Source organism: Diadema antillarum, unplaced genomic scaffold, assembly GCF_040938485.1.
Source record: "Diadema antillarum isolate AM-2024a unplaced genomic scaffold, OU_Dant_1.0 seq00001916_RagTag, whole genome shotgun sequence".
Taxonomy (NCBI): Eukaryota; Metazoa; Echinodermata; class Echinoidea; order Diadematoida; family Diadematidae; genus Diadema; species Diadema antillarum.
In genome coordinates this window covers 131,544-155,357 of record NW_027272579.1, presented here as the reverse complement: position 1 = coordinate 155,357, position 23,814 = coordinate 131,544, and the positions used below count along the sequence as shown (strand labels likewise).

The following is a 23,814-nucleotide window of genomic DNA, read 5'->3' as shown; positions in this document are numbered from 1 at the left end:
TTTTTTCTTTACAAGTGACAAGCAGAAAAGAAGTCCCCAAAAGGACAAATATCAGGTTTGTTTTCTTTTTTCAAGACCTACTTTTAAAATTTGTGAAAATATGAATTATAAGAAAACGTGTTGAAGCACACAATGTTCACAGCTCACTTCATCAGAATGTGAGAACCATCCACAGAATGAAAGGAAAAGTAATATATTTGTTTTTAAGAACATATTTGTCTTCTGAGTGAAAATAATTCTAATCATTTACCTTGTGACAGGTATTCTTTCTGAATATTCCCTTGTGTGAGCTGTCTCTAGGTTGGGTAGTGATTACTAAAGTTTCTTTAAACTGGATTGAGATGTGAACTGATTATAGAAGCCCTTAAGGACCATTCTCCTGACAGGAATTGTATGATTTACAAGGTCCATATTGTACTGGCTGTAGAAAGACCAAAGCAGATGTCATATGCACTACTCTTCTATGGCAACCAAACTCTTCCATCTATATTCTTGATATGCAAGCATATTTTTGGCTAGAATTTATTCAAACATTTATTCTACATGATTGCTTCATAATTGAAAGTTACAACTTGGCTCCATAATGGCCAACTTTAGTCAAGATTTCACAGTTGCTTGCCATGATGATATGTTTGCTTGAATCCCTGCACCATGGAGGATTTGCAAAAACATTGTCAGAATATCCTGAAAAAGTCACATACACAGCTGAATAAAAAAACACTGCAAGGTAAAACGATTGGCTGAAAAATAAACCACATTAAGTGACATACCACTGAAAGCTTAGAGCCAAAAATTGAATTTCCCAAATTGAAATATCGATACTTAGCAACTTTATAAGGCTATAAAGTTTTGACATTTCACATATGATAGTTGACACATTTTACATATGTCAGGTTTGTGTATGAAGAGAGATTGTTTCCTAAGATAAAATTCAAGGTGAATTTAAGCTTTTGTAATTTAGAAAGGTCAGGAGCAGTACTGCTCCTGACTTTTCTAAATTAAAAAAGCTTAAATTCATCTTGAATTTTATCTCAGGAAACAATCTCCCTTCATACACACACCTGACATATGTACAAAACATTTGTTGGCTAGCCTGCATCCTCACCAATTTCAATTATGCTCCAGTTTAAATGCAATTTTTCTGCATCCAAATATGCTTCAGAGCAATTAGCATGACCTAAAATCTGTTGAATAAAGAGAAAAAAAATATCTTCAAAGAGGCAACTTCTTGCCTACAATCTGAAGTGAAGGTCCATTATTTCTTTGCATGTCGCAAAGGATATATATCCAGGGAGGTGGGTGAGATAAGGGTGGATGACGAATACAAAGGCATCAGGAAATAAGAGCAAGAAATGGTTTAGAGAGGAGGAGAATATTATCCACTTGAAATCCAAAGCACCTGCCAGGGTTGAAGTCTATGTGTGGGGCCACCACACCACTTCTACAAGGAATGTTAACTCTTACATAGACTGAGCCAAGCAGAGTATCTGAAGGGATTCCCAAGTGATCCGATAGGTGTTGCCGTGGTGAAACAAGGGTAAGGCATACTGTTTGTTGTGACTTCAGTAGCAGAAGGCAGATGGTATTAATGCCCTTATGCATTCACCTGACGGTATGTGCTCCATTGGTGCTAAAGAATAAGTATTCAATACATGCCACTATCAGTGACATTATATTTCGGGTTCGTTCTCCGCAGAAGACTGGCTCAAAAGCAGCATCTTTTTCCCCCTACTTGCCCTGCCAGTACTTTTTTTAAATTTTTATATTTATATATCAAATCTGTGTTATCTGATATATTCCAAACATCCTTACAACTATCCTGAGCATTTTCACTGAGGCCTTGTGGCATGACCACCCCCTGAAAAGTATGAGGAAGACTTCACATGCTGATATAATACACAAGGGTTTATCATAGAAATTGCTGATTCTTAGGAGAGGGATGCTATTAACAATGTCATGGATCAAGCAACAATGACTGCACCTGGGACATAACTGGCGACTACACTGAATTTTGGGGCAAATGGCAATGAATGCTTTATCATTATTTTTCACGAGACAAGAAGAAACCATGTCCTAGGGACATCTCCCAGTTACATTCAAGTTCTGAGTGGAAAAACTCTTTGAGTATTTGTACTCGCAGATAGTTATTTCAAGATCCATGTGACACACCACAGAATGATTTTGACTACTAGTATGCTGGCTAGTGAGATAGGTTACACTTTGATGTTCAATCAGACTCAAAAAAGAAATACATGATACTAGTAGCATGAACATAATGAAACAAAAAACACACTTTCTGTAGAAGTGGTAATGTCAGACAAACTATTGAGGCATTTGTGAGACCAAATACTGAGAAAGTTGAGACTGGTAATTCTAGTGTCATCAAGTCATCATTTATTGATAGTGTGAAGGAAGATAAGGTGGAGAGAGGGAGGTGTATAACCTGCTGGAAGCTCACCTGTGAAGTCTGTTACCAGCAAACATATGCTGATACTGAGGAGCGCCATCCTCTGGGCCATGAGGTGATGGGAAGGATAATACCATGGCAACAGGAAGGCGTGGATACGCCCTCTTGGACAACTTGAAGAATGCAATGCTGTCATTGGCGATCACATCAGGAAGGTAGTCCCTGAAAATCATCAAAAAATTAGTGATACTTGCTTAAAATTGTTTGATGTCAATCAATTTCTCAATCACTGTCCTGAATTTAGGATGTCACACATATATGAAGTCTTGAAACATTCCATCAATACATGCATAACTGTAAAAGTGGAAATGTTCGCGGTGTTGAAATTTTCGCTCATTTCCTGCAACCAGAAACTAGCGTGAAAATAAAAGCACGCAAATATTTTTGCTTGCCATACGTTCCAGTAGTTGATGTCTTGATTCCATGGAATTGAAAACATGCGGAACTCTTCTCACCCTGATAAGCGCGAAAAATTAGTAGCGCGAAAATATCCACTTTTACAGTAGTCAAGCAGATTAAAATAGGGTACGTATAAGTATGCCTAAACAATGAAATTTTCAACAAAACACATTGCATCATTAGACAACTAAACTGTAAACTGATGCAAACATACAATTAAGTCTTACTTATATTATCACATCGTGTTCAACTTGAACGTGAAATTGAAATGCACTGTAAGTGCTGTCCTACCTGTAGTAGTTTGCACCATGTCTCATGAGCTGTCCATTGCGACACAATGTGTAGTTATAGAACTTTGAGTTCTTCACCAGTCCCACCCACTCCACCCAGCCAGGTGGAATGTAATTCCCTCGGTACTCATTAAGATACTTCCCAAAGTAACCTATGGGTGAATAAGGAAAGAGAATGAACATTCACTGGTTAGATCATGTGTCATCTGTACTTCACAACAAAACTAGAAATGTCGCTATGGCGACTGGTATGCCTCCGCCATAATGCATGATTCTCCTAATAGGTCTATAGTACATGTGGACAATGTGTGATTACATTTTCACAAAATTGGCAAAATATTAAAATGACATGTTTGTCACAAATGTATTGAATGTTTACCTTCCTTGACCTATGTTTAATTGGATGAATAGGAGAGCATGTATTTGGGATTTAAGGACTTTAACTTGACATTGACCATTTCATAAGTTTATGCACTGAGTAATTTTCAAGGTATGGAGAAAAAGCGCAATTTCTGTATTGAACAGTAAATTGTTATCATTTTCATCTGGCCTTTGATTTATAAGAGAATCACTGTCAGGCAGAACAGCATGTACTAGGTTTCAAGATAACTTGAGCCACTTCCGAGATATGGAGAAAGAAGTAAGTTCAGCACTTTCACTTGATCTTTGACCTTTTGACCTTTGATGTTCTTGGCAAAAAAAAAAAATCCCAGAGAATCTCTATTGGGTTATACATGCATACATCGAGTTTAAAAAAAATCCTGCTGGCATTGCATAAATATCAGGAAAATAGTAAAATTTTGAAGTATTGCCCTTGACCTTTGACCCCTGACCTTTGACCCCATGAACCCTAAATTCCCTAGATAACCACTGCCAGTCAGTAGATGCATATATACTATGTTCCATGAAGATACCTTGAACAATTTCCAAGATACAGAGAAAAAAGTGAAATTTTAACATTTTGCTTGACCTTTTGACCTTTGACCTTTTGACCTCATGACCCCAAACTTTCACCAGAGAATCTTAATTGAGTAGTACATGTATACACTAAGTTTCAAGAAAATATCTTTAGGCATTGCATAGATATGGAGGAAATAGTAAAATTTTAAGCATTTGACCTTGACCTTTTGACCTTTGACCTTGAGCATGTGCACCCAAAAGTTGATAGGCACAACTTCACCCCCTAATACACATACATGCCAAGTTTCATTAGGATACCTCAAAAGGTTTTGGTAGTTACCCTGTCCACAAAATTCATTACGGACGGACGGAAGGACGGACGGACGGACGGAAGGACGGACGGACGGACGGAAAGACGGACGGACGGACGGACAACCCGAAAACATAATGCCTCCGGCACCACTTCGTGGCGGAGGCATAAAAACAAAACCCTATGGCAGAGACAAGAAATACCTTTCTTCTATTGGAATTAAACTTTCACCACTCCATAAATACATCAAAGTCTTGTTAGAAATGATAAACAAAATACTCTTCTATAACATTTGAAATTCATTGATAATGAACCACACCATGTTCCCTCTATCAATATCCTTTGTTCTTTCATGATCTCCAGATGTCCATCTCCCCATTTCTTATTTGAATCTGATGTATTCTGAATGTTTGATGACACTGAAAATCACAGTGATACCAATTACAATGGAGAATAGTAACGGTAATGATAATGTTATCAATAACAATCATCAGCATCATCCTAATCCTCTATCATTATCATAATCATGAAGATAAACAAGAATGCAGGTCTAATAACTATTGAACACCCAGCATTTTTTTCATTTTGGGGATAATATGCTATTTGCCTCCCATGTGAAATACTCATGTGTTTACAAACTGCATAATGCATAATAAAGTAAGGAACATACATGTATGTCATTCAATAACATCTTCTTTTTTTTTATTACGGTGGTAAAAACTACAAAAAAAAGTATCATGTTCCAGCAAAGGGGTTTGTCTGGAAATGGTACCCTATCAGATTTCAGTGATCAAGAATTATGTTTGCTCAGTCTGTTTGATTTCAATCATAGCATTGTATTCAGAAAGACCCTAATCAGCCTACAGTATACATAGATACATCTCAACACACACAAACATTCATACACACAAGAAAGGTTCAAACACTATTGGCAAACTTGTCATGATTCAATCATACATCAAATCAAAACTGTCAATGTCCTGTCACCAGAAACCAATCCGGTGCATGGCATTTCCACAATTGACTAAACAAACACTCTGATTTAAACCCAGACCTGAGAGTGAAGATGACACACATGTCATATTCCATCAGTGTATTGACTTGTTTCAAGTCCTATTGATTGATGAGAGAATGAATATTTATCATCTTTGATTAGCTCTGGGTCAATATCATATGCATACAAATCAGTAGAGTACCACTGGCGGTGTGGTCTCCAGGGCATGATTGAAGTGGGAGTATAGAGAGATCCGTTCCTCTCTGTTCTTTCTACAACTTATTAACCGTGTGTGTGTGTGTGTGTGTGTGTGTGTGTGTGTCTGCTCTATTGCCTGTTGCTGAATGAATGCTGTACATGCTCCCTAATTCTGACTGATTTTTTTTTTGAGCTAGTGGTCTTTAGTATTTCTCTTTTTCTTATTTTCTTTTGTTTTCTTAACTTCTGGATAATGCCTTGCTAGGTTAAAATATCATTATTGAAATATTATTACATTGATTCATGATATGATCACTTTCATGCAATACTGTAAAAGTGGTTTCTTTCGCGGTGGTTTTATTTTCGCGCTTTTCGCGCTTTGAGGTTGAACCGCGAATTTAACATCACGCGAAAATGTTTTGAACTTGTCGCTTGTACAGCGCTATCATTACCAACCGCGAATTTAAACACACGCGAAAAAGTCCGCACCGATGGAAACTGCGAAAGTTTCTGTACGCGAAAGAAACCACTTATACAGTAAATGATACATAAATAGGTTAAGTGTTCTCGAAACAGAGAGAGAATAGAAATATGCAAAGCACAAGAAAAAGGTTATTGTACTTGGCATTTTGAAATGAGGGCTGCTTATAAACTGAACTGCCCCTATCCCCCCCCCCCCTCCCACTAACAAGCCCCATCTACCTGTTACATTTCCACCTATCAATATCATGACAATATATCAAATAAACATAGAACCAATGTAGGGCATTTTATTTAGATACCTCAGCTATAAAGTCTCTAGATCTAAAGACACACAAGCCAAATGATAAAATGCATCATTGCAATCAGGTCATATCACTGTAGGCCTAACTGCCCCATTTTTTTTTCACTTTACAAGTTTGGAGAAATGGAATTACATTGCTTGCCAGGTATATGAGATACAAACCACACGGTGATCTGACATCGTCAACATACCTTGCTGAGTTATCATTTTGATCATAATTATGTACCATGTGAGGATGAGATGTGATACTTTCCTTCTTACAAACATTAAAAAGTTACTACTTTTTTGCATCCACTCCCAATATCTTAAAATTTTGTCATTAAATGGTCAATTTGATTAAACTTGCACATGGAAATTGATAGTTTTTATTAGCTTCATTTTCAGACTCAAAGAAAGCTGAAATGTCATCTGAAATTTCTTTCCTTTCATTTGATATTTTCCGGCTGCTGTAAGTTGTGGGCCATATCTCAGTACAATGTGGGGAATTCAACCAGAACTAGGCTCAATGCAGCCTTCATTAATAAGACTGTTAATAAGGCAAGTGGTAAATACACCACACTGATCAATTTAAAGCTATGATGAAATGTTAAATGTCAGTAACTAGAATATCATTTCAATAATCATATAAAAAGATAGATTTGTACAGTGCCTTATATATTACAAAATTAACTAAATAACACTGTGCTTTTTTAATAACATAGATAAGAAAAGGTACAATAAGTTAAGGAATAGTTTTCTTACAACGAAAGGTAGGTATATGATAATGGCAAATCTCTGCTAGCATCTTCTGGAGGAATTTACTGCCCTTTCAGATAAACTTGATTTTTCCAAACAAATTTGATCTTACTGTGTTTAATAGTTTTGATGCTTTAAAAAACAATTGGTAACAGACACAGGGTACTTCCTGACCCCTCACAACGCTGTGTGCTTTTGAGCTTTATTCTGTTTGTCTACCTTTAGGGATGTTTATAAGCAAGTTGACATGATGGTGACTTTGCCATATTTATTCTTGTACCCGGAGGGGCCAGAGTTGCTGACCGGTACGCTTGTGTATTTATGCAAGAGGAAAAAATATGCTGTCATCAAGTTGTCATCCCTCAGAGCTGGAAGAGAAGTTTGGCCGTTTGCAGAGGGCAACATCAGATCATCTCTTTGCCCTCTTCTAGCTATTCCTTTCTTTCTCTACTTCACTTCTTCTTTTCTGTCTGTCCACCAATCATGGCTTCTCTCTCCATAAATCTATGTCTCTGTGACTTTCTATCCTTCTCCCCTTCTCAGGCATGTTTGTTGCTAAAAACTAGTACCATATTATATAATGCATCCTATACACAATTTAAGAAGTATTCTATCTCTTTCTTTACTTCACTCTATATTCAGCCTATTTTCATTTGTCTACTTCACTGTTCACCATAAATTTGACTATTCATGTCAAATGTCACCAATATTTCTGTCTATTTATGTATTAGTCAATTCCAATATTTATGTATCTGTGGATGAGCTGAGATGAACTCTCACAAATTCTCTTCCAGTTTGTTGCAATTCTTTTAATAGGTGTATTACATTAACTTTAGGTGTATAACATAGGTACTAGTGTTCAGAATGGAATTCATGAATCAAATGCAGATGATCATTTTGAAAAAGTAACATCAAATTTTGTTTTTAATACCATTTCAGTTACTGATGTCATGAAACTTTTGAGGCGACCGGACCCGATGGTGTACCAGCAAAAGTTATCCCTCCCATAGCACATATTATAGCGTCACCCCTTACTCATGTTATAAATCGTTCTTTTGATAAATGCATTTTACCACATCAATGGAAAATAGCTCGAGTGACCCCCATATTTAAAAGTGGTGACAAAAGTATTTTGGGTAATTACTGACCAATATCGGTTATCTCTGTTATTGGAAAGATAATGGAGAAAATTGTTTATAACCAGGTACAAAACTATTTATTACAGAATGATGTACTTTCCAACTGCCAGTCCGGCTTTTGACAAAACTTCTCTACTCAGACTGCTCTGCTTAATGTAACAGAAAATTGGTTTTCAGCAATAGATACAGGGGAATTAGTTGGTGTTGTTATAATAGACCTAAAAAAGGCATTTGACACTGTGGATCACGCAATATTATTACAAAAATTCAAATTGTATGGTTCTGATGATAAAGAAGTCAAGTGGTTGGAAAATTATTTGTGCTGTCAAAGAAAACAATTTACATGTATTAATGGCATTTCATCAGCTGTGAGAAATGTAACCTGTGGTGTACCCCAGGGCTCGCTCCTCAGGCCGCTGTTATTTCTATTATACACAAATGACCTCCCTATCAAAGTTCAAAATTGTAACTTTCTTTATGAATTATGCAGATAACACTTGTTTGTTTTATTCAAATAAGGACCCAAACGTAATATATTCAGAGATGAATTATGATTTGAAGATTATTTCGAAGTGGTTGAACGTTAATAAGTTGGTTTTAAATGTTACAAAGTGTGAAAATATGTTAACTGGTAGTAAACAAAGATTGAAGAAATGGAATAACAATAATGGTGATTCTTTTGTGTATATAAATGACACATCTATTAAGAAAGTAAATGTTTGTTAATATTTGGGAGTTTATATTGATGAGAATTTATTATGGAATAGACACATTGAATATCTGAAATCAAAAGTAGTGAAAAATCTGCATCTACTGAAAAGCATACGATATTCTATTACTCAGAAAACAGCTGCATTATTTTACAAATCTGTTATTCAAGCTCATTTTGATTATTGTTCTGTGGTGTGGGGAAACACCAACAAAACAAATTTAAATAAGTTGCAATTTCTGCAAAACAGATCCCTGAGGGCAGTGCTGAAGGTGAACCCCTTATTCCCAAGCAGATTATTGTACTCCTCATTGAAATTAGATCGACTGCAAATTCGTAGATCAAAGCATTTAGCCCAAGTTATGTATCGATGTGTTCATCATACTGCCCCTCCGTATTTGAATGAACTCTTTACAGTACGTCAATCACATTGTGCCACAAGGTCGGGCGACATGCACTTGAACATTACACGCCCTAAAACAGATTATGGCAAAAGATGTTTTGTATATAAAGGTGCTTCTTTATGGAACGACGTAGTTCGACATGTCTCTTTTGATTTTTCCCTTGATACATTAAAAAAACAACTACATGAATATATAAAACAATCTTGAATACAGGATGCGTAACCAGATGGAGTATTTTAACCATCCTTTTTTCACTCATCAATTCACAGTTAAAATATCTCAGCAATACCGATTCTCTTCTGTATTTGAAATTCATGCTCACATGCTCTTGTTATTTTTTTTTCATGTCGTAATCTAAGGCCTTGTTATTATTTTTTTTTCTTCTTCTTTTGTGTATGAAACAAGCTTATTATGGTGCTTATACCTTGTTTCCTGCTCTTTGCATATGTGTTGTATATCTTTGTCATACTGTATGTATAATGTTTGTATTTTTAACTTGTATGTGTGGACCCCTCTGAAAACCAGCCTTTGGCTGACGAGGGTGTTCCACCCCATGAGTGGAAAAGAAAAATTGATTTGAATTGAATTGAATTGAATTGTGATCGCCACTTCAAACAAATTAAAGGAAAGCAAAATTCATAAAATATAACTGCCTTTTTCTGTTGTACACACACACAGACACACACATGAGAATACACACAAGTGTACATGTGCTATACCTACAAACATAAATATGCATTTACACACATAAATACATTATATACAAACATAAACTAGTATTGCATACAACTTTTCATATGTACAGGTATTCTGTCATTTTTTCCCCTTCATCTATTAAAACATGTTTGTGTGCACACGCAAACAGACAAACCAACATATCCTATAATACTTCTATACATACTGCCTTCAAACATGGACCTGTTCCCTGTCTATATTTGGTTTTGTACTGCCTTGCTAAACATCGCATGAAAAAGAAGCAGAAAAAGAAAATAGGTCTAAGCACACTGAAGGCTCATTGTGCATTGACACCATGGACAATCCTCATCCCTAGAGTCACGGACCAATTCAGATGCATTCTTCTTTGGTCTGCAGCTTGCCACACCTTCACAGCAAACAAACCCCCCAACAAATCTCTTGCTGTGCTTAACATGCATACTACTGAAGCTGTCAACATTTGAAGATATTTACAAACACACAAACACTCTAGTCTTAGATGCAGAAAACGGACCACACAAAATATCACAGTCTAGTTCATATTTTCTGCCAAGGAAGTGATCACTACGTCTTTGGCAGTGAAGTGGCACTGTCAATCATTCATCCACAGGGACCAACATCAAGAAAAGTTTGACCCCCACGTGAGGAATTGCGTGATAAGGACAGACAAAATTAGGTCACTGCATAGCCCTCTTTCTGATGTGCTCTTTTAAGTTTGAAGTCCTGTTCACATCCACTCAAAGTTAAAGGTTTTTGAAAATTAATTTTTGCAGCGCTATGCAATAAAAGCCATTAACTCTTATGAACTGCATCATGATGCAAAAATCAGTAATCATGATTTTTGCAAACCCCTTGTGATAATTTGCCTTGTGCAGTGTATGCTGACAGCACAGGAAGAAGATCTTTACTCCTGTGATAAACCAGCCACACTACCTTCACACACTAAAGCTTCAGTAGGGATATTGTGGCAAAGTGACATGTTGAGAGTTGTTGTATGACATTTGGTCAATATTGTTCATAAGGGGTGCTGGTCGTTATTCCAAAGGTTCGTTAATCTGAAACACACAAATTCCCTATACCTAGGGGTTCGTTAATCCGAACATTTGTGGCGTTATTCCGAAGGTTCGTTATTCCGAAGGTTTGTTTATCTGACAATGAAATAGGGTTCGCTATTCGGAAGGCTCGTTTATGCGAAATTGAAATAGGGTTCGCTATTCCGAAGGCTCGTTTATCCGAAAATGAAATAGGGTTCGTTATTCTGAAGATTCGTTATTCCGAAAATGAAAAAGGGTTCTTTAATCCGAACATCTGTGGCGTTATTCCGAAGGTTCGTTATTCCGAAGGTTTGTTTATCTGACAATGAAATACGGTCCGCTATTCCGAAGGCTCTTTTATCCGAAAATGAAATAGGGTTCGTTATTCCGAAGGTTCGTTAATCCGAAAATGAAATAGGGTTCATTATTCCGAAGGTTCGTTGATCCGACAATGAAAAAGGGTCTGTAATGAACCTTCGGAATAACAAGCTTTGTTTCATTTTCGGACTAACGGACCTTTCGGAATAATGAACCTCATTTCATTTTCCGATTAATGAACCTTCGGAATAACAAACCTTATCACATTTTCGGATTAATGAACCTTCTGAATAACGAATCTTCGGAGTAACGAACCTTCGGAATAACGAACCTTCAGACTAAAGAACCTTCGGAATAACACACCTTCGGAATAACGAACTGTAACCGTTCATAAGTATGGGTATTTTCAGGAATTTGTTTGAAAAGTCCTAAGTAAACCAGAACTATCCAGTTGTGCAAAAGACATGTACCATGTAAAAGACAAAGAATCAGGATATTCTTTTGCTCCAGCTGGAGGAAATCTTGTTGAGATTTACAGCATGATTGCAAATACCACTGTCAGAAACACAGAGGAGTAGTGTAATAAACCCGTTCCACACTGAATTATGAAGTCTCCATAGAGGTAATGCACAGGCCACCAGGTTCCTGTAAGGAACGGGTTAATTGTACACCAGATTTGGGAATGAGACTTGAAATACATTTACATGATAAGAGGGTAGGAAAAGTAATTCTTATGAGCCAGAGAAAGCATAAATGACAAAAACATTGTTGTATACTGTGATCTGTCTTGTGATACGTTAAGAAGAAACACATCAGAGTTTGTTACAAGTTAAAAGTTATGCTTAAACTCAGAAAGCAAAGACTGAAGTTGAATACTAATCAAGTACAAGCTTTGGGACTTTCTGAAAATATATTTAATTCCAAAGTGTAATTCTATTTGTGACAAAGGTCCAGGGTTCAAGATTAAGAATCATGATCTGTACACTGCTCATCAAAGCTTAGGAATGTACTCTTAAGTGGGCACCTAGTTGAATGATCAGCGTCATAGTGGCTGAATTTATTATGTGTACACCAGAAATTTGTAGTCTGGCTGGTACACAATATGTATATTCCCAGAGCAATACAGTGCTTATATTGAGGCCGACTGCTGATCCTGGTCTAGTGTAGCAGCAGATGTTGTATTTACCCCCCATTCAGACCAGCAAGTTTTCAATACCATCATGTTTCTCAGAATGTTATCTGATGAGACAATGTTTCAATCAATGGCATTTGAGATCACATTTGTATCTGACTGCTCAAAGCAAACCATTGTATGAATACATCATGTGAAAATAATAGTTTGACCATAGATTAGGAAATGCCACATCACTGTTTTTCTGTTTTGTTCATGCATCTCAGCATGGACCCTAGGGTCCATGATCTCAATATTTCACATGGATGTTATACCTGGGCAGTGAGCACAGCATTCTGAAGTTCCTATTGCGCTAGAGTAAGATTCCTGATTCCACAGTGTTCATAAGCTCTACTTAAATACACCAGGACCTGCAGTTCTATACTTTTATTTTGATACAATATGCATCCATACACTGCATGGAGACACATTAGTGTCTGAAAGCATCTTCTCAGCACACTGAGTACAAAAAGGTGAGAAAGGTTGTTTAACAAATACAATGACTTCAAGAGCAGAGCCTGCATACAATTACAACACACTTAAACATGAACTAATATATAAAAAGACAAAAGACACACAAACTATTTCACTCTTATACTCCATTGTGTCTGGACTCAGTGATGACACACTGCTGGCAAAGAATACATCCAGTTAATTTCCAAGCCCCTCCCATCTCGCTGTAAGGGAAGTTTCAGTTTCTACTTCTCACTTCCAGTGAGACTCTCTGAGGAGATTCCTTCATGGCTCATTGCAGCCAAAGACTAATCCCAGCTGAGGGTCGACAGGAAGCAGTGTATTGAGGAGGAGGACGGAGGGAGTCATGATCTTTATCAGAATCACTGTTTTCACATTCATATTTTGTATGAAAGTTGATCATTGCAACATGTATCACCTCCAAAACAAAATATCTACACATTTCTAGGAAGATATATATATATATATATATATATATATATATATATATATATACACATATTTTTTTAATGTGCATGTACTTCACTCTTTATTTGATATGAAGGCTTGTTTTGCAATCACTGTTTTCTCTTTTAGGATGTAATTCTATGTGCAATTCAGTCTTATGACAGTGAGACATAGATATCTCACTAAAATATTATTCTTCAATCAATCAATCAATATCAATCAAGATGTTTGTTGATGTATCTTTGTACAGGGAGCTCCTCCTAACAGCATGGGGTGAAATTGGTGAAAAAAAGATAAAATTACAACACTATTCAGCAATTTGTTAAGGGTTAAAACAACAAACAACTTATGTGAATCTCAAATGTCTTACAAAGGAACTAACAAAAAGGTTACATGTGAAACAATGAATAAAAATGTTCCACAGGCTTCTTGTGACACCTGGTGAATGCAAGTAATATTGAGACCATCCTGATTAGCATGGTTATGATCTAAAGCACGAGACAAAGCTGATCTGTTATCTTTTTTTATTAAGGCGCGGTCACACTGCCCAAAAGTCGCGTAAACTCATGAATCGCGTAAGAAATTTGAGCCTTACGCGATACATACGCGATTTTCGCATTTCATGAGTTTTTCTGACGTGGAACCTTCGTAGTTGTCCACCAATGTACGCCGGATCGGCGCTTTACGCGATTCCAGGTTTTGAGCAGTTCAAAATTTGGCTTCACGTAAAAGTTTACGCAGTATTGCGTTGCTCTACGTAATTTTTGCGAAATTTGCGTAGTTCTTAGGCGAACAATGCGTGAAATATGTGTGGAATATCAGTGATCGTTTGCAAAAATGTTGACGCTATCACATTCATGCGCTATTCATACGCAGTTCATTAGTGATAATGCGCAGATTATGCATAGTTTTCCGTGTACCTCAGTCATCGCGCACAACCACGAATTTGCCCTATTTGGGGCCTTTGCGTGCCTATGCGCTGAAAGTGCGTGGTTTGTTAGTGATTTTTGCGTGATCTTCCAGTAGTTCTTGCGCAATTCATCGGTGATTTTCATCACGTAAATCAGTGAAAATTCTCGACGTACAAGCACGCACAACCAAATTTCTTGCATGATTCATGCATTTATGTGACTTTTGGGCAGTGTGACCGGGTCATTAAACTCCTGTTTTGAGTCCATGCATGCACAATACTGTGAATGAACCATGCAATATCCATTGCATTAAAATGTAGTTATGAATGATAAAACCTTACATCTCATCTTAAGACTTACTCTATCACAAAACACCCCAAAGAATATATACATATATATTTCTTTATTTTTCATCTGTAAAAATGATCTAAATGCACTTAACAGATGTGGGCCTACTCAAACAAAATGGGAATCATGCTGCCCTTTTTTCATTTATATTTTATATGCAAATTAGATCATTTGAATTGAATTGAACTGAATTGAACAGGAATACCACACAGAAAAAAATTTCTGGCTCTTTTCAATATGTTTTTGGACAGAGGGTAAGTGTATGGACAGTAAGTACGAAGGCCTACGAAGATATGAAAGTATGCACAGAATTTATGAGCATTTATTAGTAGGTCATCTCATATTGTGCTCTCTATGAACTTTAACATAGGCAACTTGGTCAGATGGGTGTGATACTACTTGTGAAGCATATTGATTTTGGGTTTTTTTCTTTTACAAATTTGAAAGAGAGCCTATAATATCTATTGTTATTGAAATGAAATGTAACAATTTCATGCCAAATATAAATCATTTGTGAAATATAATAAATAATTTTAGTGCTTACTGTCTAACACACACACACACACACACACACACACACACACATACTCCTACAAAGAAATACCATGAACAACTAAAACAAAGAGCTATCTGGCTGTTAGAAGTTGATCTCTTCCTTGTCACAGAAAGTCTATCTCTTGCGACATTTCCAGAACTACCAGGTAAGAGCTGGCATTATATCAAATTATCTGTGCTTTCAAACATACAATTTTACAGTACTGAGAAGAGTTATGGTATCCTTTTGTGAAATGAAATTCAAAAGTTTTTGAAGACAGCAAAGGTTACAAGAATCAAAAGTCAGAAAGACATGGAATTGAATCCCTCTCACAGTAGGATCATCAAAATCCAGTCAAAAAGGTTCAGTAACAATGTAAGAGAAAATACAGGCACATCCCAGAGGCAAGACAATGTATGCCACTCAGACCTTGTTAGAAGTCAGTCTACCTCATGTTTGGCTTCCAGGAAACAAACACTTACACTCCAATTTCAAAAAAGGGAAATCTTGAGATTCCATATGAAAGCTAGAAGACAGTAAGAAATTGGACCTTTTTACATTTTTACTTTGCATGGAGAATTCCCTATCATGAAAATTGTTCAAGAAAGAAAAACATTGCAGGCAGGTACTTTAGGAAAAGAGGAAAATGCTCTGAGTGAGAAACATACTGACAAAGAGTGTCTAAGTAAATGCTTGATTGTCTCAGATAGGATTATGTAGGACTTTATATACAACTTTCCATTTAGCAAAAATGTTTTATTCATTCATTGCAATAATGCAGAACCAGCATGATGTCATAACATGACATTGTAAATTCTCAGGAGAACCAATTGTTGCTTGATATACAATGAATATAAATGATTACTGAAAGAAAATTAATCTATGTGCAGTTGGTATGTCCTGTATACGCCATAGATTAGGGGTCTAAATTTTAATAAAACCGAACTTCCTGACAATTTTGCAAGTGTTTAAATTCGTGATCATGGAGTCCTGTACTGAATGGAGAAATGTATATGTGTACAGGTACGTCACATTCATATTGGGATCAGAGTCAATATTTTTGCGTGTCTTTAATTTCGCGAATAGCACTTGACTTGCGAAATTCATGAAAATAAAAACCTCACGAGATATTCCTCGTATACTATACAGTACTCGGGCCTGATTTCACAGTATGTTACACGTCAACTTATTTCATGACACAAGACACACAAATATTACACAGTTTGCAACCTGGCTCCAAGAGACATGCTTATCCACATTTAATCCCACAATTACAGTCACATAAAGACCTGAAGTGACAAACTTTAAGGAGAGGGAAGGAGAGATAGAAGGAGAGAGAAATAGAGCAATGAAATTCAAGTACCCAAGCTCTTGACTAAATGTTTTCACAAGTGTGCCACTGTGGGTCAAAGGTCAGCTAATGAGACATTCATTGCCAGCTCCTGAGGGGTTACCCTCTGGTTTCGATTCCAACCCAAAGTCCCACTTTCACCACAATGGGACAATTTCTCCCTTCTCTGCCACATTCCCCATACACCTTCCTCCCTGCACCATTTCCCCAGACTCATACCAACCTTTCCTACCACATCCCATGGGGGACTCATACCAACCTTTCCTACCACATCCCATGGGGGACATGCAGGCAGAGTTCACAGCTGAATCTCCTCAAATTAGTCATTTTTTGTTACTTCTTGTCATCGTGGTATGAGTGGAACCAACCAAGATTAATCATTTCTCACCTGTCCACTGAAATAAGATTTTCATAGTTAACTTTAAACTAGAAAAGAAGAAAGGTAGTCTATACGAACACAAAGTCATACTGTACATGTATTGAATTATGCTAATTCAACACCTCTGAATTACAGTATTAAAATAAAAGGACTGTAGGTTTATTTCAATTTCTATTCAACATTGCTTCCACCTCATTGTAAAAACATTTCTAATGACAAGCTACTTCTAAAGGCATTATTTACCATTTGCAGATAAAACAAAAACCCAGCTTTAGTGCTTCAATATGTGAGTCAGGTATAGAAACAACCAATGTAACAATGTAAATCAGTATAATCAATGTTAAATATTGTTGAATATACAAAGTGTGAACAATAGTTATGATAGAGAATGTTTAGAATAAACCATCTATAGTTATGGTTTATTGAGAAAAATAGTGATATCTCCATATATTTTGGGCTTTATTGCAAAATTTTTATATGGTAGGATGTTTTGTGATACAAATGACCTAGACATATGCATCAAATGTGATAACTCGATCACTTCTAAAATCACTGCTCCCAGTGGTAAACAGTACCTTTAAGTTTACTTCATCTCAAATTTTCATTAGACAATAAAGAATCTCAAGATCAGACAAAAAAACTCACTTAATAAAAGAATATAAAGCAACTTGTGGACTAAATTGTTCTTCCATCATTACATGCCAAAGGTAGCATAGTTCTGTGGCATTTATAATGGAAATGCATTATCAAGAATCATGCCATTTGATGTCACTGAAACCTATAATAATTGTTATGGACATTTATGTCTTCTGGACATTTGACAGTGACATTTCATTACAGAGTCATTTTCTTGTGGGTTAGATGAATAACCATTACTCTGCAATGAAAATGTGTTGAATTTGTGTGTTATCTCATTCTAAGGTGAGCCACTTTTGAAATGGATAATATGAAAGATTAATACCAAGTGTGAACAGACCCTTCCACGAGATTAATGGCAAGTATTACAATGTAGATACACACAAAAGATTTGAAATCTGCCTGTCTATTCAGAAGGTAATGGGATCGCAATGCACAATGCCTTGGACAGTCCCCTGACAAATTGTGACCGATTCTTTGAGCATTCAGAGATGGCAGCCCTCATTCACAAGGCATTGAGATTTCCAGCTAAAGCATTTAAGGTTCTTTATAATATGTTGAATTGATGCATTGTGAGAACACGTAATGGAGAGGGTGGGTCATGAACAAATGGTGTTTTGTTGTTGTTGTTGTTGTTGTTATTCCACTATAACTACAGATACCTACACACACTGCACACAAATCAGAATCTAGGTTCATTTGTTTCATCAAATTCTTCTGACGAAAAATATAAATCTGCACAAAGGTGAAACTGACAGCTTAAATTCCTATCAAAAGTAAGATATTAAACAAGAAATGCATAGGATGTTTTTACTTCTATCACTGCAAGATCATGGGGAAGTTTGATCTAAATCTTGGCAACAGGCTAAAATCTTAACTTCTACAACTGCTAAGAATTATGCAGGGCCAATAAAGAAAAGGTTCTGTGTGGTCTAAAGTTGCAATTTATCTCCAAAGATATCAAAGCGATGTGACTCATGCTTATCTAATTCCTAATATCATCTACACTTTAAAATCACTGATAGATATACAGAGAGGATTTCTTCATAGAAGATTTGGAAAAGCAATTATAACTCATTCTTAATTGGTTTGCTAATTAATTTCACTCACAGGCTTTACCAGCTTGAGGTCTGTAAACATAGAGCTCCAAAAAGAAAAAAAAAATCAATACGACAACCATTAAAGACCTGATTTACTCAGTTTTTCAATCCTCACAGAAATTCAAATTGACTCTAGAATCCCTTCCTCCCCCTCCCCTCTTAATGTAATGGTTAACAAGCATGAAACGTGCATGTATTGGTGTGGAAGGCAAAATGGGTTACACTTCAGCTACGCAAACAATAAGAAAAGAAAAGATCTTTAAAAACCAGGGGAAATATTAGTCCATCATGCTGTCTAGAAAATCAATCATATGACCTTGAGACAAGATTCATCATGAGGCCTAGGCTAGTTGAAGACTAGAAGTTGAGTAGGAAAATGTGAAACCAGGCAAAAGAGAGGAGGCATTTCTTAAAACAATAACAACAGAATGTGGACCAAGAATAGAGGAAAGGAGAATGTCAGATGAGATGAGATCAAAGAAAGAGAAGAAGGCAGGTAAATTACAGTGAGAGAGAGAGAGAGAGAGAGAGGGAGAGGGAGAGGGAGAGAGAGGACATGAAAAGGTACAAAGTAAAGGAGGAGTGGAAGGTGACATTCAAGTAAATGTGAGAGCAGCAAGTTAGAGAAGAGAATGGGATGGTTGCTGAAAAGACACTCATTGTAGCTTGGATATTTGACTGAAATGTGACTCTCCTGAGAGAAAAGGAATCCTTCTAGACCAATTAGGTCAATATCTGTGTCATTGATTAAGCTTTGAAGACAGTCTGCTATCACTCACAGATTTATGATGCTGCACAATGATCTACAATTCCTAATCTTGCTACCAGACTAACATGAATATCAGGGCAAGATGTTGAAGTGTTGCACTGTTGCATTGATGAATGTACAACCATGGGATCATTCACTGCCATCAATGAATTGTGAAAGCACATTACATTTTCTCCCAGCTTTTCATTAAGAAATATATGAACCAGTGGCAGCAAACAGAATTTCACAATAGTGATCATCCTGACAATGATAAAGTAATGCATAGGCAGGCAGTATGTGTGGATAGTTTGAGTGCAAATGAGCAGCATGTGTGTAATATTCATTGCTGACATTATTCTTCTCACGACAAGAGTCATCTTCATGCAATATTTGAAGGATATCAGGAGAGCTGATAAAAGAAACTGCTCAACCTATGTTTACAAGTTCAGCATATCCTTATGCATCACATTATGGACAGTGATTGACAACCCATTTCTTCATTATGGATATATCCTGTGCTTTTGTTGTATGTGGTTTACAATCTAGTTCACTTTCATTCCATGGGTAAGAATGTTACACGAACCCTCCAGGACAAAACCCCTCAAATCATCATCAACACAATGTCATCAAGGACGCAGTCATTAAGTCATACACATCAGTAGTCTCAGAGACAATAATCAGCAAAGTCTACTCAAATCAAAGCTTGATGAAATTTTCAGATGTCTGTACCTTCTAATGAAAACAGCAATCTCACAGATAATTCTCTTGTCTAGACCTTCAATTAGGACATCTTGTGGCTGTCATTTCAGTGTTTTCAAAGGCTTTCTTCTCATTATTTCACATATCTGTTTTTAATGAGGCCTTCTCAGTAAGTGAGCATTATATCATGACTGGCAGCATAAGTTAACCATGTCATACCTCATAAAAATCAAGGCTCATCTCTTTTGTTTCCCTCCTATTCAAACAACACAATCATTTTCCTGGGGAAAATACATATATACTATTTGAATTTATATGATGAATATATAGTTATATGTGTATGCTGCATGCATGTATCTATAAATGTATTTATGTTTTCATGAGGATCCTATGATTTCTGTAACTGCTTTGGCTGCTAGAGCATTATACAACAAAATGTGAAAGTTTCTCGTGATATTATGAGACCGAGCTACATTTAAAGCACAGAATAAAGCAACAAGCAGACCTTTTTTACACTGAGTACAATGTCAAAGCTAACTGACTTTTGTGAGTGGAATAGTCGATGGGTATCTAGCTGCAGTCTCATTTTTCAAAGCATTACTGAGCGAACCAGAGTGACCTACTATTAAAGGCAATAAGTCAGAGTGTGCTTTGAGAGAAGACTGAATGCTTCTTGAGTGGTTTGCAGTCAACTTGGATCATCTGAATTGTGATGGATAGTAAGTCATATATAAGATACAGACCTATGATTCAGGTTTGATGATGCCATCTTAAGGAGACATGGACTGAATTTGCTCTGCATGGATGGATACACACTTTATTATTCAGTGGGTGGGTGGCACAAAGCCAAAGATTGGATAGACTTGTCAACAAGAGAGTTACACATTACAATAAGGAGTAAATTGAGGGCAGAATTAGTCAATTTACAGTTCACAATTCACAATTATTTTACAGCATGTAAAATTTTAGAAATGATTTTAATGTAAGTTTGTCTTGCAATAATTTTCTGGTCCATATGTTAGATACACAAATTCTATTTCAATTCTCACATAGTATCAATGGGAAGCATACATGAACAACACACTTTATATTTTACCACAAATATATATATATATATTTATATATATATATTTTTTTTTTTTTTCTTTTGGGGGGGGGGGGGGGGGGTTAGACACTTTCACTGTAAAAAAGAAAAGAAAAACACTTTTGCTATTTGATCCATAGTAACTACAATGTGTGATGATGTAAGAATCAAGCAGCAAGCTCCAGTAATGCAGCTTTAAGCTTTGGCTTCGGCATCTGATTGAGACATACAGACCTGCTACTCCTGCATGGTGACAGGGACAATTTGCGAGCAATTACAGCAGATAATAGTTATTCCAGCTGGGTTATTGTCATATATCTTTTTATGTTCATATTTGCATCAACATATACTGCCCCTAGGGGACCTATTCATAGCTATAATAAAATTTTGTTCCCAGGGAAGGCCAATTAGGGGATAATTTGTATCCCTTTCCGTTTGCTAATATGATAGATGGCCAGAAAACACAGTGTTACGGCAGAAGAGAAGGTATGGGTGAAACACATAAGGGTAACAGATACAGTGATTCTCCTGAAGGTGTGAAATTTTATGGGAATTAGCGAAGAAAACATCTGTGTGTCAAGGTTATCTGTACAAGGAAAGACAGCTATTATAATATGGTGAACTTATCTTGAACTCTGGTAATGGCAAGATACTCTGTTATGGTGCCTATGCATGTGTTTTGATATAGATTACCAAAGTCTTTCATTTCACAATACCTTCATGGTGAAGTCTAAGGTAATAGTTCAGATGTTTGTGAGGTAAACAGCAGCATAGTGAACAGAGGAAATACAATACTGTATACGTCAAATATTTTGTGAGGTTTTTATTTTCATGAATTTCGCGAGTCAGGTACTATTTGCGAAATTAAAGACACACAAAAATATTGACTCTGATCCCGATGTTGATGTGATGTATGTATGTACTTCCTCCATTCAGTACAGGACTCCACGATCACGAATTAAACCACTTGCAAAATCGTCGGGAATTCCCGATTCGCAAAAATTTAGACTCGTGAAATATATGGCATATACAGTAATCATTTGTGATGCTAGTGTATGTTCCTTATTTCTTGGTACTTGCTCATATAGCTCATATCAAGTCATCACAGTAATTTCCAAACTCTGTGTGTACTTAACCCATTTTGAGTGAGCTCCCAAGTTTGATTATTTCTCTTGAATCCCATGGTGTGTAGGTATAACATAGATAAATCCAAAGTTGTATACCATTCAAGATATAAACTTGTGCAGCAGCAGTAATGTTTGGGGATAGCATGTTTTGCAAGATATAGAGATATCTTTGTCTGTGTATGAAAAAAGAAAAAAAATATTGATGACAAAGAATGCATTTATCAACTTATTTCTGGTGTAGGATTAAGGTTTCCAAATGACTTTCAGGGAGATTTGGGTAGATCACAAATGCAAAGCTGTTTTGATAACAGGATTAGAGACACCTTTCTGAAATCTTAAGAAATGTGCGATCCCAAATATGTTTGTGCCAGAAATGTATTTCTATAGAGATGATAAACACAAAGTCATTTTAAAATGTGTTTATAGCTCAGACTTACTCATGCCAACTACATGACATCTTTGTCTCTGGTCAAACAGTGCAGTGGAGCTGCCTTTGTCTTGGTTCACGATAGAGATGATAAATGCAACTTGAGAAGCATGATCCAAAAGGCCAATGCAAATGGTTTTGATATTGGGTATTGAAACGTGTTACCAACATGGGAAAGATGATAAATGCAGCCTAAGTCTTCCCTTTCAGTGCATGCTTAAGCAACTGTAATGAGGCAATGTGACCCACATCACGTCACCACTCATTAAGCAGACACGAGGCACTGTGGTGTGAACATGTCTACCACAAACTGTCCTTGGCCCATCACTGCAATCAACAGACCGTTTCAATAATGTATCTACATGTACATTCTATGCATGGTTTACTCACAAAAGTTGCCCTCAATAACCACAAAGCTTGTCAGAGGCTTGCCCTACCTAGCAACTATCAAATGAATTCCTACCTGGGGAGGAGGTGAATGAAATGTTATGTTACTCGGCTGTATAGGAAAAGAAGCATCCATAGATTTGATACAATACAGAAATGGTCTATTGCATGTTTCAGGCACATTTTTTTCAAAGCTTATTTCATAATCCTGATTATTTGACAAACAAAGAACAAAATAAAGATGTCAAAGAAGAAACTGCTCAACCATGCAGTCAGATTTTCTGAGCATTTTATGCTTGTCATGGTTTTAAAGCTAATTTGATGACAAAGCAAACCATTTACCAGCAGGGAAAAAAAAAATACTGCAGGCATTCACATATTCCTGCAGTCATTCTAGTCACATTATTAACATAAGCACATGAAGACTAGGAAGAATGGCAGTCTAGCATTACATCATGTGGGATATCAAGTGGTTCTGTCATCTTCCTCTACTCTTCTTCCACCTGTCCATCAAATCACACTTGCGCTCCCCCCCCCCAAAAAAAAAAAAAAAAAAAAAATCAAAGTCATGATTGTAGGCAAATAAATTTCAAAC

The 23,814-nt window shown here is 36.5% G+C and overlaps 1 protein-coding gene across 2 annotated transcripts in view; it reads right to left on the bottom strand.

Annotated features, from left to right (window-relative positions):
• The window catches only part of LOC139713159 (extracellular sulfatase Sulf-1-like), a 98,473-nt gene that overhangs the window by 46,783 nt on the left and 27,876 nt on the right, over positions 1-23,814 (bottom strand). For both annotated transcript variants that reach the window (XR_011709624.1, XM_071624908.1), the window contains exons 4-5: positions 3,158-3,308; positions 2,459-2,629 (exon numbers count right to left, since the gene is read on the bottom strand). Coding sequence is in view for 1 of the 2 variants with exons in the window: in XM_071624908.1 (XP_071481009.1) it covers positions 2,459-2,629; positions 3,158-3,308 (322 nt within the window). In the remaining variant the exon portion in view is untranslated. The remainder of the gene's footprint in view (positions 1-2,458; positions 2,630-3,157; positions 3,309-23,814) is intronic.